The sequence below is a fragment of the Mastigoproctus giganteus genome, chromosome 10 (genome assembly GCF_048544385.1).
Source record: "Mastigoproctus giganteus isolate SK-2022 chromosome 10, ASM4854438v1, whole genome shotgun sequence".
Taxonomy (NCBI): Eukaryota; Metazoa; Arthropoda; class Arachnida; order Uropygi; family Thelyphonidae; genus Mastigoproctus; species Mastigoproctus giganteus.
Genome location: NC_143584.1, coordinates 20,895,383 through 20,915,474, shown reverse-complemented (window position 1 = coordinate 20,915,474; position 20,092 = coordinate 20,895,383). Strand labels below are relative to the sequence as shown.

Genomic DNA, 20,092 nt, shown 5'->3' with positions numbered 1-20,092 from the left:
TTAAAAATTTAGTTCACTTATTTTAGAAATTTATTTAGAAATTTAGTTCACTTATTTTAGAAATTTATTTAGAAATTTAGTTCACTTATTTTAGCTGTGTGCATAAATGATGCTTTACTCGTGTGCAACTGCTATAACAAAAAATGTAACTTCTGGAGAACTTCAGATGTACTAAAAAACAATGCAATTATGCTATTCAAGTGAATTATTACTAAAGTAGCAAGCTGCAAGCATACACTTTCAACTTACTGAAAAGGTATCACTATGTCAACTCAGAAAAGTGTGATAATCTAGTTGCATTATTTTTTCTTTGGGTTAAAATTATGCACTAACAGTTAGGCACCCAACTAAATCTAAAATTATATCCCATATTTTTAAGAGGACTTTTTTTGTACTCAAATTTCAAACACTATTGAGCCATTTCTGCATTGCTGATCTCAACAAATGACCACACACACTGCACAAACCATGGTAGAATTTTTCAGATGTAATCTATATCTGAGTTCCAAAATAGGGTGATGCAAAGTGTAGTCAAGGAAGCTATAAAAATATGTTTCAAAATATAAATATTATAGTTTGAAACCATATGCTGCTTCTTAACTCAAATGAGAATCTCTGGAAGAAATGATGAGCTTACCTACATCTGGTAACCAAGGCAACTACAGATAACCAATCATTCAGTTTTTCTTATTCCAATTATTAAAACAAGTAAAGGTAGACACTATTCACACTGAAGACAGCACCACCATTCACTGAAGACAGGCTTCTGTGAATGATGGCTCTGTCCATTATTAAAATATTAAGTCCTTTTAATATTTTGGAATAATATTTCAAATTATTACATTATAATTATAATAACAGTACAGGCATCCCCTGCTTAGCACTCTTAATCTGGACTATAAAAATGGAGTGCTAAGCAGGGGAGATTTATCCATTGATAATATAAATAATTTAATTGGTTGGCCAGTATTTCCAGCTGGCCAACCAATTCACCATTTCTTTGTATAACAAATGGAAGGTACCATTTCTTTGTATAACAATTATAATATTGATCAACGGTTGATTTAAATCAAAGAACACCCTTTAGAAGGCCAGTATAGTTTTTTTTTCTGACGAACCTGTCGAAAAATTTTTTTTTTCGACAGGTCTTTCAGACAAACAAACAACTCGTAATTTCCACTCAAGGTGTTTGGAGTAAATGGTGCTATTCTAGAGAACAGCATGCAACTCTGGGGGAGGGTATAAAAAAATACAGAATTCTATAGCATACAAGCTGAGTGAACCATAATACAGAGGGCGACAACTACATTATTGAATAACTATAACATTATTCCAAACATTTTGACTGGATAAAATCCACTTGACACCCGCTTGTGTAACATTTTTTAAAGCATCCACTAGAGGGAAGGATGTAAGGTAGTGCTGTTATGCAACTTCAAAATAGTGAGAAGGCAGCATTGTACTTTTTTGTCTCATTGGTCACATTACAAAAATACCTGCCCAACAATGATTACATATGAAGCACAAGACAAGAATTACACCATTTATTTACATTTAATATATTATAATATTACATATCAAAATTATAAAAATTTAAGGAAAATGCCTAATCGTGACCTTAAAAGAGTCATTTCCTTTGCAGGTTATTTCATCAAAAGATAACTACCAATTAATGCACTTGATTAATTAGTATTATCTCTTAGAGAATTTGCATCTGACAAAAAAGTTACTTGGTATATGTAATATGAAATCATAATTGAAAAATTACATGCAATATCATCATCTAGCAATCTGAGTGTCATCGAATATTAACTAATATGACATTCAGCAGAAGAAACCTTTTTGCAAGATATAAGACATGACTAAGTTTTAGAAGAATTGAAATCAACTAAGTTATCTTTGCCCCACTGGAGAATTACCTGGAGATCAGCACTTAAGGAATTGGTAGCAGATATTCAAGAAATTGAAGCTGTTTGTGCAGGGTAAGGTTTCTCAAACTGGAAGGTGGAATGCAATGTGTTATCAGCAAAACTATGGAGGTGATTTCTGGTAAATGGAAGAAGATCATTAATATCCAAGAGGAAAAGAGTGGGAAAAAGAACTGAACCTTGGGGAACACTTGCATTAGTGGAGAAGTTAAAAAACAGAGAGCTGTCTACCATAAAAAAAAAAAAAAAAAAAAAAGACATATGGCAGGGAAGAAAATTGCATGGGATACATATAAATTAATGGGTGACATGGAAGCCTATGATAGATATAAGCTGATCCGTAACCAAGTCACAAAGGAGATTAGGCAGGCAAAGGCAGATTATGAGAAATCCTTGGCAAAGGATGCAAAGAAAAACAGAAAAGAGTTCTTTACCTATGTAAACTCTAGAAGGAAAGGGATGAACCAGATTGGTCCACTGGATATTGATGGTTCAACTGTTGATGATCCTGCTCAGGTGGCTAACAAACTAAATGAGTATTTTGCATCTACATTCACACATGAGGAGTTATTCAGGGAGGGGAATGCCAGAGGTGAATTAAACTCTGGCAGTGAGCTAGATGATTTTGTAATAACTGAGAGGAAAGTGGAGGAGAAATTGTTGAAGATAAACATAAAAAAGGCACCCAGGGTGGATGGGATCTATCCAGTTATATTAAAGGAGGCAGCAAAGGAAGTAAGCAAACCCTTAGCCATAATTATGAGAGCTTCTTTGGACTCAGGGAAGGGATCCATGGACTGGGGATGTGCAAATGTGACCCTAATTAATTCTGTTGTGTTACATCTTTTGCAAAAACAAACAGAAAAACACTTCTCACATTTATAAAATTCAAGCTGCATACAAAATTATTCATGAAGTCACCTTTCTGAAGCTTTAACTCTATTAACAAATTCCTTTTGCATTTAATCTCTGTTTCCTTTTAAAAGGAAAAAAAAAACTCTGATAACGTACAGGCTCAATTAAATATCTTACAGTTACCAAATAAAACTACTTTGAACTTTAAAATACAATAGACTTTCAGAATAATGGCACCTTCAGGGATTCAAGATGCTGTTATTTAAATTTTTCCGTTATCTAGAAAGTTTTATTTTAAATATATTTAATGCAAAAATAATGGAGCTAAAAAGGAAATAAAGAGATTAAGAATGCAATTTTATTAATTGCACATAAACAACATAAACATGTTAATGATCCAATATTATACTCTGCCATTAATACTTACAACCGTTCTGTTTTCAATATTTATATAAGTTTGTCACTAAGCTTTAATGTTCTTAATTATTCCTCTTTTCTTCTCTGTATGAGGTTTATTAACATTAAGAGTCATAGTGAGGGGTTTTAGTTTAAAATAAATGTAAAACAGCATATAATATGTGATATCAGTAAAGAATTAACTTTCAGCTTGGAGAATTTAAACAAATACAGTAATCACATGACTTGCCATTTTCTTTTTTCGGCACCGATCTCAATGTGCCATTATTTGGGGTGACGTTATTTTATCAGTCTACTGTAGTTTATACTTGAGATAACCAAATGTTTTTAATCAATACCTATCACTATCTGTATCTTCCATAAAAAATAAAATAAAAAACCAGATGACTAAAATCACATAAAATATAATGCAAACTACTTATTCTACGTTCAGATTCAAACTTAACTTGATAAACTCCCATTATTTTAAAAGCTTCTCTTCTAACACACAACTAACAACCAAGTATCAGTCAATTCCATAAACATAACGAAAAAAAAAAAAAAGGAAAGGTGCAAGAGCGTGAAACATGTTGTTGTCTGTTATTTGGTTTTTAGGAGCATTAGCAACTAAGGCCATATTGCTCCGGGATATGTGGTGGTCATTCCCTGACCTTTCCGCATCCTCCATATTTGGTGGTGACAGGCTCGAACCCCGGTCTAATCAAGAAGTGTGTGTGTGCTACGCACTGCTGTTCCTTCCCACCTGGCTACGGAGGCGCCACGCGTGAAACATGAACCAGCAGACAAACATGAAAGTATTTAAACATACATCAAGAAATTATTGAATTATCTGTGTGCTATAGTGGCACATCTAGGATTAACACGGTAAATACTTCTACAAACTATTTATGAACTAATTTATCAATTAAACAGTGTTCTTTACAACAGCTGGCTACAGCAATAGCCAAGGTATGTGCTATAAAATGTCAAATATATAGCATATACAAAGTGGCAATTGTGCATCTATGGAAGAAAAACTACTTCTCAGTTGTCTACACAAAGTCCATTGTAAGAAAGCTCAGTTCATAAAGAAAAGTTCAAGGATGCTGCTCACAGCTTCTATGCTATTCAATCTACACAAAAAAAAAAAAAACACCACCATGTTATAAACTTCCCACAGTCATTTATTCTGATTTCCTCAATACAACTCAGCTATACAGTGCAAACTCTCTCCATCTCGTATATTTTTAAAGGCTTTTAACATGCTTATTAATCGCTGTCACAATGTCCATAGAAATAACATTTTGTTGCACCCTAGGACATGCAGGAATTCTGAACAACAAAACAGCAGATACAGCTGCTAAAGCAGCAATACAAGGACAGTCAGTCCTTGTATAACAATTTATAAATAGGGAAACGACATCATGTATACCACAAACCGAATTCACTTATGCACGATTCGCCAGTGTTTACAAGAAATGGCAGTAGAATGCAGTATAACCCCAACTGAACGCAACACGATAAGAATGAAGAGAAGATTCTGAAAATGTATTTGTGTTTTTTATATCAGTGAAGGGGAAACACATTTCGCCATAATAATGTAAAAACCCACACAATTCCAGCTATCGGTATTATCGCAAATGCAATTAGATAGAGTTTACTATCCATTTATAACAGATTCCACTAGCAGGAACGTAACTGGAAATTGTTTTTATTGTTTTATGGTAGTAATCCCCTGAAATGTGCTTTAGAAAAGTGTGAGCTAGTGAGGTGTTAATTGTGTGTCTCTGCCTTTATGGTCTTGTTTATTCAGTTGCTACATGCACGCAGATTTGTTTATGTGTATCAAGCGTGCCTCCTCATTTTGCAATTGTGCTTTATTCCCTAAAAATGAATAAAATACTTAAAAGGTATGAAAATGAAGCATCCTGGTGACGACGCTATAGATTCAGAGAGAAAAAGAAAAGCAATATCAATAGACAGAGGCAGACTGGGTCAAAAATTCTTACCAGGGAAAATTTGTAGCGGCCTCATACCAGCGTTTATGGCCAAAATCACACTGGCATCTAGCCCACTGGGGTTTCCCCAGTAAGGCTTATGGCCAGTCCGCCTCTGTCAATAGAGAAAAAAAATATGAATTGCAAAACACTTTGAGCGAAATGAAAGACCATGTGATATTGCACGTGCTACAGGCCTAAATGAGACAACGCCAAGAATTAGAAAGAATGCAGAGAAAATAAAAACAACTTTCATAGCAGGAACAACTCAAAGTGTAATAAATCCATTTCTTTTAATCCATTAATAAATCCATTGGAAATCCATTTCTAATTCTTTGTGTCTTGATCCATTAGATCAAGACACAAAGAATTGGAAGAGATGGAACCGCTGTCATCTGTTTGGATAGAAAATCAAACAAAGAACAAGTTTGCTTACGATAGGTGCAAAAGCATTAGCAATATTTTATTACATAATAGTTGTAATAAAATACTTACGTATTTTATTACAACTTTTTTTTTTTTTTTTTTTTGGTAGTTGTTGGCGCATCGGCTTCTGTGGCCATAATGCACCTCCCAAGGTTTTGCAGTACTTTGATCCAAGCCCGAGGCAGGATTCGAACCCGTGACCTTTGGGTTGCCAGGCAGGCACTTTACCCACTCGGCTATTTATTACAACTATTACATAATATTTTATTACGTAATATGCAATGCACGAGGGTTTCTAGGAACACAACTATCGTGCTATAGGAGGACTGACTGTATCACATACAGCAACTACTGTCCTATATACTATGGACTTCTTATAAAAAGAGCAAAAAGAGTGGACCCAGTTATGAAGAAATCAGATCCAAAAGAAACTACATGATATAAAACCTAGTCCACAAATATTGAACTCCAGTTACAGACAAAAATGCAGAGCAGCAATGCTTGCAAGATTGAGAATCAATCATATGCATCTTACCCATTATTACCTACTAGAAAATGAAAATCCTTCTCTATGTACAGGGTTGTTAAAATTAAAGTTTCCCTAAGTAGAGGGCTCTGGAGCGAGTTCTAAGGCTCGTACTGAAGAGAAATTTGGACAACATGTACAATAAAGAATGTGCTTGCCATTTATTGGAAAAAAATAAAATAAAATAGTTACAAAATTTGTCACTATATGGTGCTGTGGCAATAAAAATCACTTGAACAGCACTAGAATTGTTCAAATGAGTCCTTCATTTTGGTGAACAACAGTTTCCATTTGAAGAACGTCATTTTCTACAGCAGAACGTAATATGTCAACTGGAATAGCCAGCACATGATGTCTAATGCTGCCTTTCAGATCTGCCAGAGTTTGACATCCTTCCCGATACACCTGGCTCTTCAAAAAACCCCACAACCAGAAGTCGCATGGGGGTGAGGTCCGGTGATCGGGGTGGCCAAGATGTCTGGAAACAACGGCTGATGACCCGTTTGTCTGTAAAGTGTTGCCTTAGCAATCTTTGGACACAACGGTGGATCTGGGGTGGTGCACCATCTTCCATGAATATGGTATCCTGAAGGCATCCACGTTGTTGCAGCTCTGGTATTGCGAAATTTGCCAACATTTCATAATATTGCTGTCCAGTGATGGAACAGGTGCGAGGGTCGAGTCTGTGTTACCTGTTCAAAAAAATATGGCCCAATCATGAATGTGGCCGTAAATCCACACCACACTGTCACATTTGGAGAATGCAACGGGACCTCTTGGATAACACGAGAATTTTCTGTTGCCCAAATGTGACAGTTGAGCGTATTCACTTGTCCATTAAATGAGAGTAGGTGTGTGTGTTACAGGCCTAATGAATCTGATGAGTATAATTAGGAATTGTAAAATAATAAGAGAAGTTTACCTCAATATAGTACGTAGAACACTTCCGTATGATACTCTCCAGAAATTAAAACGAAAATCTTACATTAGAGTAACAAATACCGAGCGGTCAGGAGCGAGAGTGCATAGCACACGTTCCTTGAGTGGACCGGGTTCAAGCCAATGACTACTAAATACAATAAATATTTGTATTGACGATTTATTGTAAACTCTACTGACTTGGTTGTCGTGTTGGAGTATAAACAGAAAATTTAAAAATTTAAATAATTAAAAATCAATTTAACACAATTAAAAATAATAAAATTAATTAAAAGAATTTAACGAAAAAATTGTAAAACGATTTTCCTTCCTGAAGGTGACAATGCTTTTCGACCGTATGTTGTGATTACAGGAATGAAAATTACCGAATAGGGGTGAGCATGAAACTTAAATAGGAATTGTTTGTCTTCGCGCATGCGCATAAAAGCCCACGAATCAGAGATCAGATATGGCCGGCAAACATTAACAGACTTTGTGTAATTTAATTTCTACAGTTTCTGCAATTAATAGTCGCGTATAATTATATTCAACATTAAGTATTTTGGCTTCATTAAATAAAAAAGTACGTTGTTCGTTAACGGCGTGAAAGGCTAATTCTGAAGCTGCTGAACGAGAAGCAAACTGAGGCCGCATGGTGATTAACATAAATATTCAAAGGAAAACACGTCGAACCTTGGTAAGAGTTGCAATCACATCGCAAGAAATGTTGTATACCAGGTCATTAATTTGTGTTGTGAACGAGGAAAGAACTGAGTGATTGTTCAGTATAGCGTGTAATTTCCATATTGGCCTGGCCGCAATTTTAAATTCAGTATCTTTAAAGAATCTGTTAAGCTGTTTGTGCCACTGTTCAACATATGAGACAGAAATAAAGTATTTTTTGATATTACTATTGTTGGTTGGTGTAGTATTTTGTATCCTATCCTTAGCTTCTACCCTAATTCGGTTTATTGTAGCAAGGGGATAATCCCTGTTTAAGAATCTGCTGGTTAATATTTGTATTTCTGAACCCAAAGCAGATTCCGTCGTTGAATATTTATAGGCATTTAGAAATTGATTAAAGATAATTGATCTTTTGTAGGTGAAGAGGTGATAGCTGTTATAATGTAAAAGCATACTGGTGTTTGTAGGTTTTCAATAGATGTTAAATTGGATTTTATTCGAGTCCATATGTAAAACGAATGTAAAATGTCTTGGATAGTACTACTCTCAGTAAAAACTAGAACATCGTCTAAATCTCTCCCATAGTATGTGATACAGGGTCGAAAAGGCATCAAATATATACGCTCAATCGTTGAGAGATAGATCTCCGATATTAAACCACTCAGGCTCAATCCCATTGGCAAACCAAAAATTTGTTTGTACACTGTCTTGAAAGGTGATATAGTTGGCCTCAACTAACAGTTTAATTAAGTGAAAAATTTCCTTAATAGGAAGCTTTGTATAATTAATCGATATCAAGTTATTATTTAACGTATCCCAAATAATATCTAATGTGTATTCAATGTTTACATTCGTATATAATGAGGTAACATCTAGTGAGAATAAATTGTCATTGTCACCAAGTCTACAGTCCTTAAGGTTATTAAATAATGTATCGTAGTTCTTAACTCCAAATTGTATCGCCTGTCTAAAGGGCTTTATAATGCTATATACATGTGTGGCCAAGGATGAAAATGCAGAGTTTCTGTAGGAAACACGTGTTAAATTACACGAAACTTCTGTTAATGTTCACCGGCCATATCTGATCTCCAATTCATGGGCTTTTACGCAAAGACAAATAATCCCTATTTAAGTTTCATGCTTGCCCCTATTTGGTAATTTTCATTCCTGTGATCACGACATACGGTCGAAAAGTGTTGTCAGCTTCAGGAAGTAAAATCATTTTCAATTTTTTCGTTAAATTCTTTTAATTAATTTTCATATTTTTAATTGCATTAAATTGATTTTAATTATTTGTTATTCTAATGTTAAGATCTTTGATTTTTTCATTTTAATTTCTGGAGAGTATCATACAGAAGTGTTCTATTTACTATATTGAGGTAAACTTCTCTTATTATTTTACAAATATTGATATCAACGTAGAACATATTGAGCATTACAGCTCTGGTTCATACTATCTAATTAGGAATTGTACAGAGAAATAGACTGGGCCAGTAAATCAGAATGTCTTATAATGGGGGATTTTAACTTTCCCGATATTGACTGGAACTTGTGGGTTTGTCATTTGCACACTAGCCAGACTTTTGTGGATTTATTGGATGACTGTTTTCTACAGCAACATGTTTGGGAGGCAACTAGAGGGAGTAATACTCTTGATCTGATTATCAGCAGTGATTATTCATGCATTAAGAATTTGCAGAGGAAGGAACCACCGGATGACAGTGATCACAATGTACTGAGGTGGGAATTACTTAAAGATGTAGCTACCATCAAGACTAAAGGAAGGGGCTATTACTTTCGTAAAGGTGACTACAGGGGTCTCAGACAGTTTTTAAATTCTGTACAGTGGATCAACTGATGATGTTATCAAAGTTGAATTCTAAATGGGAAGCCTTCAGGGACTTAATTTTGGAGGGTACTAGGCTTTTCATTCCAACTAAGAAATACTGTTCAAGGTTTAGGCCGAAATGGATGTCAGATGAACTAATGAGGCTCGTGGCAGAGAAGAAAAATGTATGGGATGTATATAAAGTATCAGGTGACACAGAAGCCTATGGCAGATATAAACTAGTCTGCAATCAACTCACAAAGGAGGTTAGGCAGGCGAAGGCAGATTACTAGAAATCCTTGGCAAAGGATGCAAAGAAAAACAGCAGAGTTCTTTACTTATGTAAACTCTAGAAGGAAAGGGATGAATCAGATTGGGCCATTTAACATAGATGGGTTGACTATTGATGATCATGCTCAGGTAGCTGATAAACTGAATGAGTATTTTGCAACTACATTCACACGAGGAGTTATTCAATGAGGGGAGTGCCAGAAGTTTATCAAACTCTAACAGGGAGCTAAGTGATTTTGTAATAACTAAGAGCAAAGTGGAGGAGAAATTGTTGAAGATAAACATAAGAAAAGCACCTGTGGTGATTGGGATTTATCCAGTTATATTAAAGGAGGCAGAAAAGGAAGTAAGCAAACCCTTAGCCATAATTATGAGAACTTCCTTGGGTTCAGGGGAGGTACCCATGGACTGGAGATGTGCAAATGTGACCCCAATTCACAAAGGAGGATCAAAGGGAGACACAGGTAATTACAGACCTGCTAGTTTAACTTCTGTTCCAGAGATATTAATGGAGGCACTGGTTAAAGAAGCATTGCAGGATCATCTAGACAAAACTTTAGTTATAGCTCGGACACAGCATTGGTTTGTTAAGGGGAAGTCTTGTCTGACCAATTTGAATGGATACTATGATGTGGTCACAAAGGAACTGAATGCCAAAAATAATTTTGATATCATATACTTGGATTTCAGGAAAGCGTTTGATACTGTTGCACATGGAAGACTGCTGTACAAAGTGGAGAGGTATGGCATTAAGGGTAAGTTGCTACAATGGATAAAGGGATGGTCGAGTGGGAGAAGACAGAGAGTGTTAATCAATGGACACTGCTCTTCATGGACAAATGTTATTAGTGGAGTTTCCCAGGGTTCGGTGTTGGGCCCACTGTTGTTTTGTATATTTATCAATGATATTGATGAAAGTATATCAGGTTTAATGTCCAAGTTTGCAGATGATACAATGGTTGACAGGGTTGTTAATGGCAGTAAAGACAGTATGCTACTCCAACTGGATCTAGGTAAGTTGGGCAAATGGGCTGAGAAGTGGCAACTGAAGTTTAACATTGACAAATGCAAAGTATTGCATATGGGTAGCAATAACTGAAGAGAAATGTACCAACTGTGTGGTACTAGGCTCAGGAAAGTGGAGGTTTCCTGGGATAATTGTGCAGTTGAATATGAAGTTCACCGAGCAGTGCAGACGGGTAGCCAGGGCAGGTCATGGATTCTTGTCTTGAGCAGGTCATGGAGTCGAGTAGTTGATTAGTGGAACAGATTTCCATCTTTTGTTGTAGAAGTTGATAGCCAAAATAAATTTAAGGCTGAGCTGGACAGGCATGTGGAACGAATGGAGGGGTGAAATGGGAGGCTTTTTTTTTTTTGGCTGATGCTGCACAAGCTTGCTTTCTTGCATCGTATGCTAATGCTAATGCTCTGGTATATAAAATCTGCCAAAATTTCATAATATCACTGTCCAGTGATGGAACAGGTGTTGGGTCCAGTCGGTGTTACCTGTTCAAAAAAATATGGCCCGATTATGAATGTGGCCGTAAATCCACACCACACTGTTGCTTTTGGAGAATTAAACGGGATCTCTTGGATAACTCAAGGGTTTTCTGTTGCCCAAATGCGACAGTTGTGTGTATTCACTTGTCCATTTTAGCAGAAATGGGCTTCATCACTCCAAAGGATGTTTCCATGTGAAACATCCTTTGGAGTGATGAAGGAGTGACGAATGACAGTGATATCCACTGTCATTCATGCCAGAAACTGAAATGCGTATGTGAAACAAATATCTGTATTACTATGCTTTAGCTCAGGGATTCCCAACCTTTTTCAAGCATCGACCCCTTACAAGAAAAAGAAATTTCCATCGACCCCCCCTTTAAAACTTAATTATTAGTATAACTCTAAAACGATATGTGTATACTATATAAACAGTGTTAAATTTAGATTTTGTTCAGATGGAAGGACAATCTATGTACGAATAGAATTTTAAACTTTTTTTTTTAGTCTTCAACACAAAATTTTTGACTTTTTTTAATGCCTAATTATCTTCAACGGAAACAAACAGGATTGAGTGGGCATTTCCCTCTATATAGCATCCAAAACACATACTGTTAAAAATTTCAAGATAATTATGATAAGTGTTTTGATTTTTTAATCAGTGGTGTATTATATTAGCTCTAATAAAATTTTGTTCGACTGATTGAAATAAGCAAAATGTTCCAATAATAATTTATTGTACAAAATAATATTACATACAAGTATGAAGTCAGTAATAGTAAATAGGAAACGTAAAAAAAATATTTATGAACAGTACAAAAAGTGTATAAAAATAAAAGAAAATAATATCATATTTATATCATTAATGAGATGGTTGGACTTGGATGTTTAGATATAATGTTTGAAATGTTCGGTTCAAATTTTTTTTTTTTCTTTTGGTAGTTGTTGGCGCATAGGCTTCTGTGGCCATAATGCACCTCCCAAGGTTTTTGCAGTACTCTGATCCAAGCCTGAGATGGGAATCAAACCCGCGACCTTTGGGTTGCCAGGCAGGCACTTTACCCACCCGGCTAGCCCAGTCGGCGGTTCAAAATTACTTAATATTATTCGTAAATCTCCGTGTTCTGATATATTTAATCTGCTTCTACTTTTTCTTAATAAATTATTCAGGTGGCTAAAACCTGCCTCCACTAAATGAGAACTCGAAAAGGCTAACAATAAGGGTTCAAATATATGTTTTAATCCTGGGCATTTTTGCTGTATATTTTTTGAATTCCAAAATTTTGCATATCCATTTGTTTTGAACAAAACTTTTAATTCGAGATCTTCTAATTTCAATTAATTCTTCTTATAAAGAAATATCTATTCCGGTTATGTCACATTCAAATGGCTCAAGAATCCACGATGGTACATCCAAGTTTTCGAGATCTTTAAAGTGAACATTCATATCTTCTTTCAATTTTTTCAAATAATCGGTATATAATAGCATATCATCAGCAGAAATTTTATCTTTTTCGAGAATAGACATTTGTCTTAAATTTTCAAAATAATGAAAACCTGATTGGTTTAGTGTGGATAAAAAAAGATCAATTTTAGAATGAAACCCAAGAATAATTGTCTGTGCTTGAAAGATTAATATCTTTTCCTTGTAACTTATTTTGGATATTGTTAAATTGAGAAAACATATCTGCTAAGTAAAATATATGCCTTTTTAAATCTAATAATTGCATTCCCATAAGTTCATCAATTTGAAGGAGAAATTCTACAACTGTATCGAAAATTTCGACTCATCTCTGTAAACAATTGCCTTTGGACAGCCAGCGCACATCTGAGCGAAACAACAAATTATTACATATTTCGTCATTATTATCATACAATTGTGCAAAAAGATGATCATTTAAAGATTTTCGATTTTATAATATTTATAGTTTTTATGCACAAATCTAGAACATCATGAAGTTTTTCATTAATTTTTTTTGCAACTAAATGTTGTCTGTGCAAAACAATGCACTGTTCGAATGTTCTGGACTTTTTTCTTCAGATGAGCTAGAAATCCTCTATATTTGCCAATTATTGCAGGTGCTCCATCACAAGCCGCTGCAATTACATTGGAAATAGGTATTTTATATTTGTCTAAAAATTTTTCAAAGCAATCAAAAATAATTTCACCTGTCGTGTAAGTCTCTAATTGCTTAGCAGTAAGAAATTCTTCTGTTATTTCTTCTTTTCTTGGGCTATAATAGTGAACATAAATCATCAATATGCTCATTCTTCCGAAAGTTGCCTTGTCTAACTGAATGGCAAATTTATTTGTTTGTAGATCAAATAATATCCTCGGCCATTTCATCAATGTGCGTTGCACTGTGTTATTACTCAGCGGAATATTTTTTAATATTAGATCTGGGTCTATCTTCATTACAGTACTTATTACCTCTCTTACTGCAAGTAAAATTAATTTTTCACCAACTGTATGAGGATATCCTCCTTTTGCAATTAAAAGTGATTTGTAAGATGCTTCCATTCCAACTTCAACATTTTTAGAAGTGGATGATTTAAAAAATGACTTAAGTCCCGTTTTTGAATGTAAAAGAAATTTTTCTTTTAAATTTTTAAAATACTCTAAATTATTTTCTTTTTTATTAGGATGCATTCTTTCAATATGCTCTTTCATCTTTGATGGCTTCATAGTATCATTAGTAAATGTTTTTTTACAAATAAGACATAGAGGCATTGTATCATTTCCCGGCGTAGAAATAAACCCTAAGCTTAAATATTCTTGGGAATACTGCTGGCACTTTCTTTTTGGTACTGGCATATTTATTAAATTCCTTAAAATTAAATAAAAATAATCAAAAATAATGAAGCAATCACGTCTGACAAATAATTATTATATATATACTTACAACTATTCACACAAATTAATATATTTTTATAAACTGCATCTACTATAAAATAAATATAAAACTAATATATGGTTAAATTTCGACCTTACTCGTTGCACTCTAAATCCACACTATAAATCTGGTCACTGAAACAAGAGAAATTGCACGAGATGGTCACATAGTGTTCACGTGAACAGTAGGTGGGCCTAAAGGGCCCATATTACATTATACAACTTGCTAGCTGCACAAAAACACTAAACCAGACTTCTGAACAATACAAAAATTTTAAAATAAATGAATTTATTTAAGAAAAATGTATAAAAAAAATTAAATATAATAATACAACATAGATCTCATTTAATCGACCCCCAGTCAACCACTAATTGTACATTGACCCCCAAAATACCCCTAAAGGTTCATCAACCCCCAGGGAGTCAATATCGACCCTGCTGGGAACCCCTACTTTAGCTGCTGTAGCATGTGCATCTTGTAAGGATAGTACTGCAACACCTGATGCATTACTAGCCTTACAGTGGAATATGGCATGTCCACTTCACGATAAACAGCTGGCACACTTGCGCTATCACATGGAGATTAACTTGATAAATACGACAGCCATAGCCACGTCTTTAACACGAGAGAAGTCCACTTGTTTTCGACCTCTACCTGGTTGAACACCAAGATGTCCTGTCACTTCAAATTTCGAAATCATTTTGCGGACAGCACAAACAGTAATAGGTCCACGTGGGCCTTATGCACTTCTGATGCCGGAATTCTCTGATAGCTGCAGCTGCATTGTTGCTATTCTGATAGTACAGCTTCACTAATAGTGCCTTTTCTTGCAATGTTGTTGGCATTGCTGCTGTAGTGCAGGCAAACATCTAGTGTATGATTTTGAAGAGACTGCTTTGCTTTTATACAATACAGTAGAGCTGAGTAGTGGCATTGTGACAATAACTTACGTCTATGCAAATAACATAAGTTATTTACATAATCGTAACTAAGATAGTTATTATAATAATTTTTCCCAATAAATGGCGAGTGCATTCTTTATTGTACCTGTTGTCCAAATTTCTCTTCAGTACAAGCCTTAGAACTCGCTCTAGAGCCCTCTACATAAGGATACTTTAATTTCAACAACCCTGTATATCATGTCAAATTCGGCTTACAGTAAAACACATACTGCTCAAATGACCTAATTTTACAAAATTCTAGATTGCTTTGTTTTCATAGTTTAGGTAATAATGAAAACATATCTACTCTTCATTGCATACTAGGTGACTTGGCAAATTTAGAGGAATTTTGCTTTTTATAACAAATCTACTTTAATGATTATAACTGACAAAATACCAGATAAATCTAGATACCTAGATGAGACATACCTTGGCCTTAGATGCCCTTGTGTCATTAAACCTTTACACAACCAACGAGTCCAACCACAGATTCTTCAGACTTTTCGTGCATGTGGTTCCCAACCAGAACTGTAGCCTTCCTTTAGCACGTTCAGATGATAAATAAATCTGAATAAATTTTCTGTTTATATTCTGAGATGACCACACAGATTAGAGGAGTTCACAATATAGAGACATACATGAACATTACCATATTTAAAAGTTATGTGGGCTTGAACCACTCCTTATAGTAGCCTTACTTTCAGTACAGTTTAATTCTTCTATCCTATCTATACATTGACAGCAATTAATGTTTATTTTGTCATGCATGTCTTTTTATTTATTCCTAGCCTGCATAGCACACCCCTTTTTCACAGCATATCCAACATTAATTGACAATTTCTGCATTCTTTGTCTGCCAGATCTGCTATCGTCACCTCTATGGACTATCGGTAATGGGATTATTTGAAATATTAGGTCTCTAGAAATTTCCCAACATCCATAAGAGATCTAAAATTTATCATTTGTATTATCTGAAGACAGCTGTAGATAATACAATTCTCAAAACTAGATTACTTAAGGGAGAATAAAGATCATAAAGAACTAACTGTAAATGAAAATGCAATAAATATTGCATTTTCAGTCCCTTTTTGCTCTTTTACAAAAGAGCAAAAAGAGACTGAAATGTAGCCACTGGCATTTCTTGAACTTTTTTCTGTCTCACAAACTCCTATGTATATTGATAAAAATGCAAAGTCCATTCCTTGGTAGACCTGTAGCCTTGAGTTATACATTTAGGAAAATACTTTCATGTATAATTAAGTCTAAAATAGACTTAAATTGTTCATCTGAAATTGTTCATTTCAGAACAATTTCAGATATTTCACTAACAGAGCAAGGACAATTTTAGACAATAACAGAAAAACAATAATAATTTCATAATAATGTTTCAATCAATAAAATACAATAGTCCTACCTCAGAGGATTTTAACGAACAGACAATAAATCATTCAAAGTCTTTATTACAACAAAGGAAAAGGAGGAAAGAATCTGATTCATCAACGGAATCAACTTAATACAGCCACAACAGGGATATATTTTAGTGTACTTCTAATACAGGTCTTGCTAATCCAAACTAAGCTAAACATGAAGTTATGAATAAGAGTCTGAGTGCACAAGTAAACTCTGTATATTTGAATCTACCAAGAAGGTTTTTATAGTTAACAGCAGCATAGCCTAAAAAAGACACTTCCTTATGATGCAATATTTGTATCATTCTTTTTTGGTTAATAATATGCAAATACAATACTTCCAAGTTTTATATATATATATATAACAGTTTAAATAAATTCATGATAAATTCACAAAATTTATCATGAATTTATAATAAAATTATGATAATTTTATAATAAATGAATTTATGATAAGATTGTAATAATTTCACAAAATTTAAATTAATTTAATTATTTTAAAAAAATTAACCACTTTTCACCTTACCTCAGCAAGACATAAAGCAAGTACATCAGCCTTGTGAGTCTTTGAGCTCTACAATAAAAATGACTTTTGGTCAATTATAATAAGAAACAATTAATAAAAATGATAAATCTTCAATTTCAAAATAAAGATCAAAAATTTTCCCTAGAAGGATCTCAAAAGCTTTTTACTTACATTCAAAAGAGTTCCAGTTTTGCCATCCCAAAAGGAAGTCCTCCCCCAGGAATCCCCACTTATAATAACAAAATCACTGAAAAATAAATAAATAAATAAATTTTAAAAAATTCACTTTCTACTAAAAATAATAATCAAAGCAGAGCAATAGTTTAGTTTATGCTATAAGAAGCATCGGCAACCCTGCTCCTTCTTATAGCAAAAACTAGTGGCATATGTGCATATATATGCCACTAGGTAGCATGCAGGAATTTTTTCAGCAGCATGCTGGTAGTATGACACTATAAATTTTCCACATAATTTGGATAAGTAACATGAATGAAGATTTTTTATAGTGTAATGAACAGAAATGGCACTCACAAGAAAAATGGCTGCTGATCCCCTGTACTATAATATATTTTTAATTTTAAGAAATAGCTTTTTATTTTCTTTTTAAAGACATATTTGCTTGCATTTAACAAATAAATGCAAACTTGCATGCAATAAAATATTTACAATTATTTTTTTGTAATGCACACTAATGACATGCAAGCTACATTAAGAGGAATGGAGTTTAATAGCTCTTTTAAATGATAGATACAATTTTTTTAAATATTTTTGGATTAACAAAAGTTAATACCTATTTTATTGATGTCTAAACATAAAAATACTCATTTGAAAAATATTTAAATAAGCCATGCTACCTTAAACATAAAAGGCATCAGTATTGTATTCTATTTATTTCAAAGATGAAAATATTAATCAAGTAGAGGGCCTGACATATCCAATGTTCAGAGAGCAGCAGTGAGGTTATATGTCACTCGGGGGGGGATGCAATGTATCTGCACCCCCTAAATAAATAAGCAAACATGGTGTCTTTGTAAGCCAGCTACCGGTGGAAAGAACTCTCCCTCGTTGCTACACCCCCTGATTGTACATCTGGTACCAACTGCAAATTTTGGTGCCATGGATTGTAGTACTTTATTTGCCATAGAACAGATATTTATGAAAAACGTTTTATAAATATTAAAATAATAAAAAAAAAAAATCTTATTCTGTGGCAAGTAGAATTTACAAATTCATCATAATGAATTTGTAGTTTATTCATCACTCTCTTAGAATAACAACATAAAGGGAAACATTCGTGTTTACCTTGCATATATACAAAATTATTTGTATATATTTTTTGTATATATACAAAATATATTTTTATATATATACAAAAATCTTGTACTGTGTATTTTTGTATATATACAAATAAATTATATTCTTAAGAACAGTTCTTGAAACCCTCTGAATTCATTTTAAGTTAACACAAATCTATAATTGGAGATCAACAGATTTGGAATGCAATCATAAATTGCATGCAAAAAAAACCTATCAACTGCAAGCAACATAGTGATTATCAAGTAATCAGCAAAACAACCATAGAATAGCACTCATCTGCTTTTTTGAAGATTCAGTTGAGTTTGCCACCTTATAGTGGGCACACACACTATTTCATCTTGTTTTTATTTATCAACCTGTATTACATCATTTATACTAGTCATGAATTTTAAACATTCTCATTTTTTGTGCATTCAGCATGTTTATTATATAACACAAATATTATATAAATATTATATTTGTGATGCATCATAAGTACAACAAATACTGCTTTCTCTCCTTCAAAAAAACTAGGCTTTCTCTTTTGTTCTCAACATTACTTTACTTTTCTTCAAAACAGCTCCTGACTCTACACAAATCAATTCTACTGTGGAATACTGTTCCTACATCTGGGATAGTGCCCAAAACCTTTCACAAACTCACAGAGACAAAAAGACAGAAAACATAATTAATAATAATTAATTACTTAATTAAGGTTAATTAATGATCGTTCATTTATAAATTCACACCACTCCTATCAAATAAATGTTCAGTTTCTGCTGTATGCCTTTTTCTACACAGATATTTCCATGGGCACTACTTTTTTTTGTATTAGTATTTATAATTTCACTTATTTCTTCCAAGCCAGTCTGTGCACATCAAATGGTCAATATCTATTCAGAGTTCAATTTCTAAGTTTTCCTCTTCTTCAATTATCCCCTACACTTCTGTTCTCTGGAAAAACCTTCCTTCTAATGCATTTCCTGAAAATACATTAAAAAAACCTACAGAAATAATAATAATAATAATAATAATAATAGTAATAATAAAAAACTTATTAAAAATATAGGGCTGAAAGCCTCAGATTACGGAAACTTACTAGACAAGTCTGTATACTGTAAGTCAACCAAAGTTGATTACATGGCATAGTTTTATTTACATCTCATATTGTGAATGCCTTCACAATGAGTTGCCTGTTTGTTACACTTCAAAGATAACTGTTACTTATTCTCAGTGAAACCAACTTCGGTTGATTTACTACATACAGATGTAATACAATGCACTAACTTGTATGTCTAATAATAAAAAAATAAAAATTATAAATAGATAGATTGCTGCAAAATAACAAAAACTCAATAAATTCACTGCATATACAAGTGTCAAGTTTATGTACAAAATAAACTCTATTCTGTAACTTATATCTCCGCAATTCAATCTACTTTACCTAGTAATAGCTATACACCAGATGATTGTTTCAGTTTTTTTTTCTAATCTCCCAACTATAATTCTATCTACTGCATGACCACTTTCTACATTCCAGATCCTGATAGAGTCAGCAGAACCTGAAACTATTGTCTCACCACTCTCATGCCACGAAAGACAAAGAATGCGACCTATTATTAAAAATAAAATTCAAATTAATATCAGAAATGGGAGGAAATTATAAAATTTCAAAGC

General features: G+C 33.7%; 1 protein-coding gene across 1 annotated transcript in view; it reads right to left on the bottom strand.

Moving 5' to 3' along the window:
- l(3)72Dn (UTP4 small subunit processome component l(3)72Dn) overlaps nt 1-20,092 on the bottom strand; it is a 168,329-nt gene that overhangs the window by 100,587 nt on the left and 47,650 nt on the right. The window contains exons 5-7 of the mRNA XM_090382422.1: nt 19,860-20,028; nt 17,291-17,366; nt 17,120-17,167 (exon numbers count right to left, since the gene is read on the bottom strand). Of these exons, the coding sequence (XP_090238548.1) occupies nt 17,120-17,167; nt 17,291-17,366; nt 19,860-20,028 (293 nt within the window). The remainder of the gene's footprint in view (nt 1-17,119; nt 17,168-17,290; nt 17,367-19,859; nt 20,029-20,092) is intronic.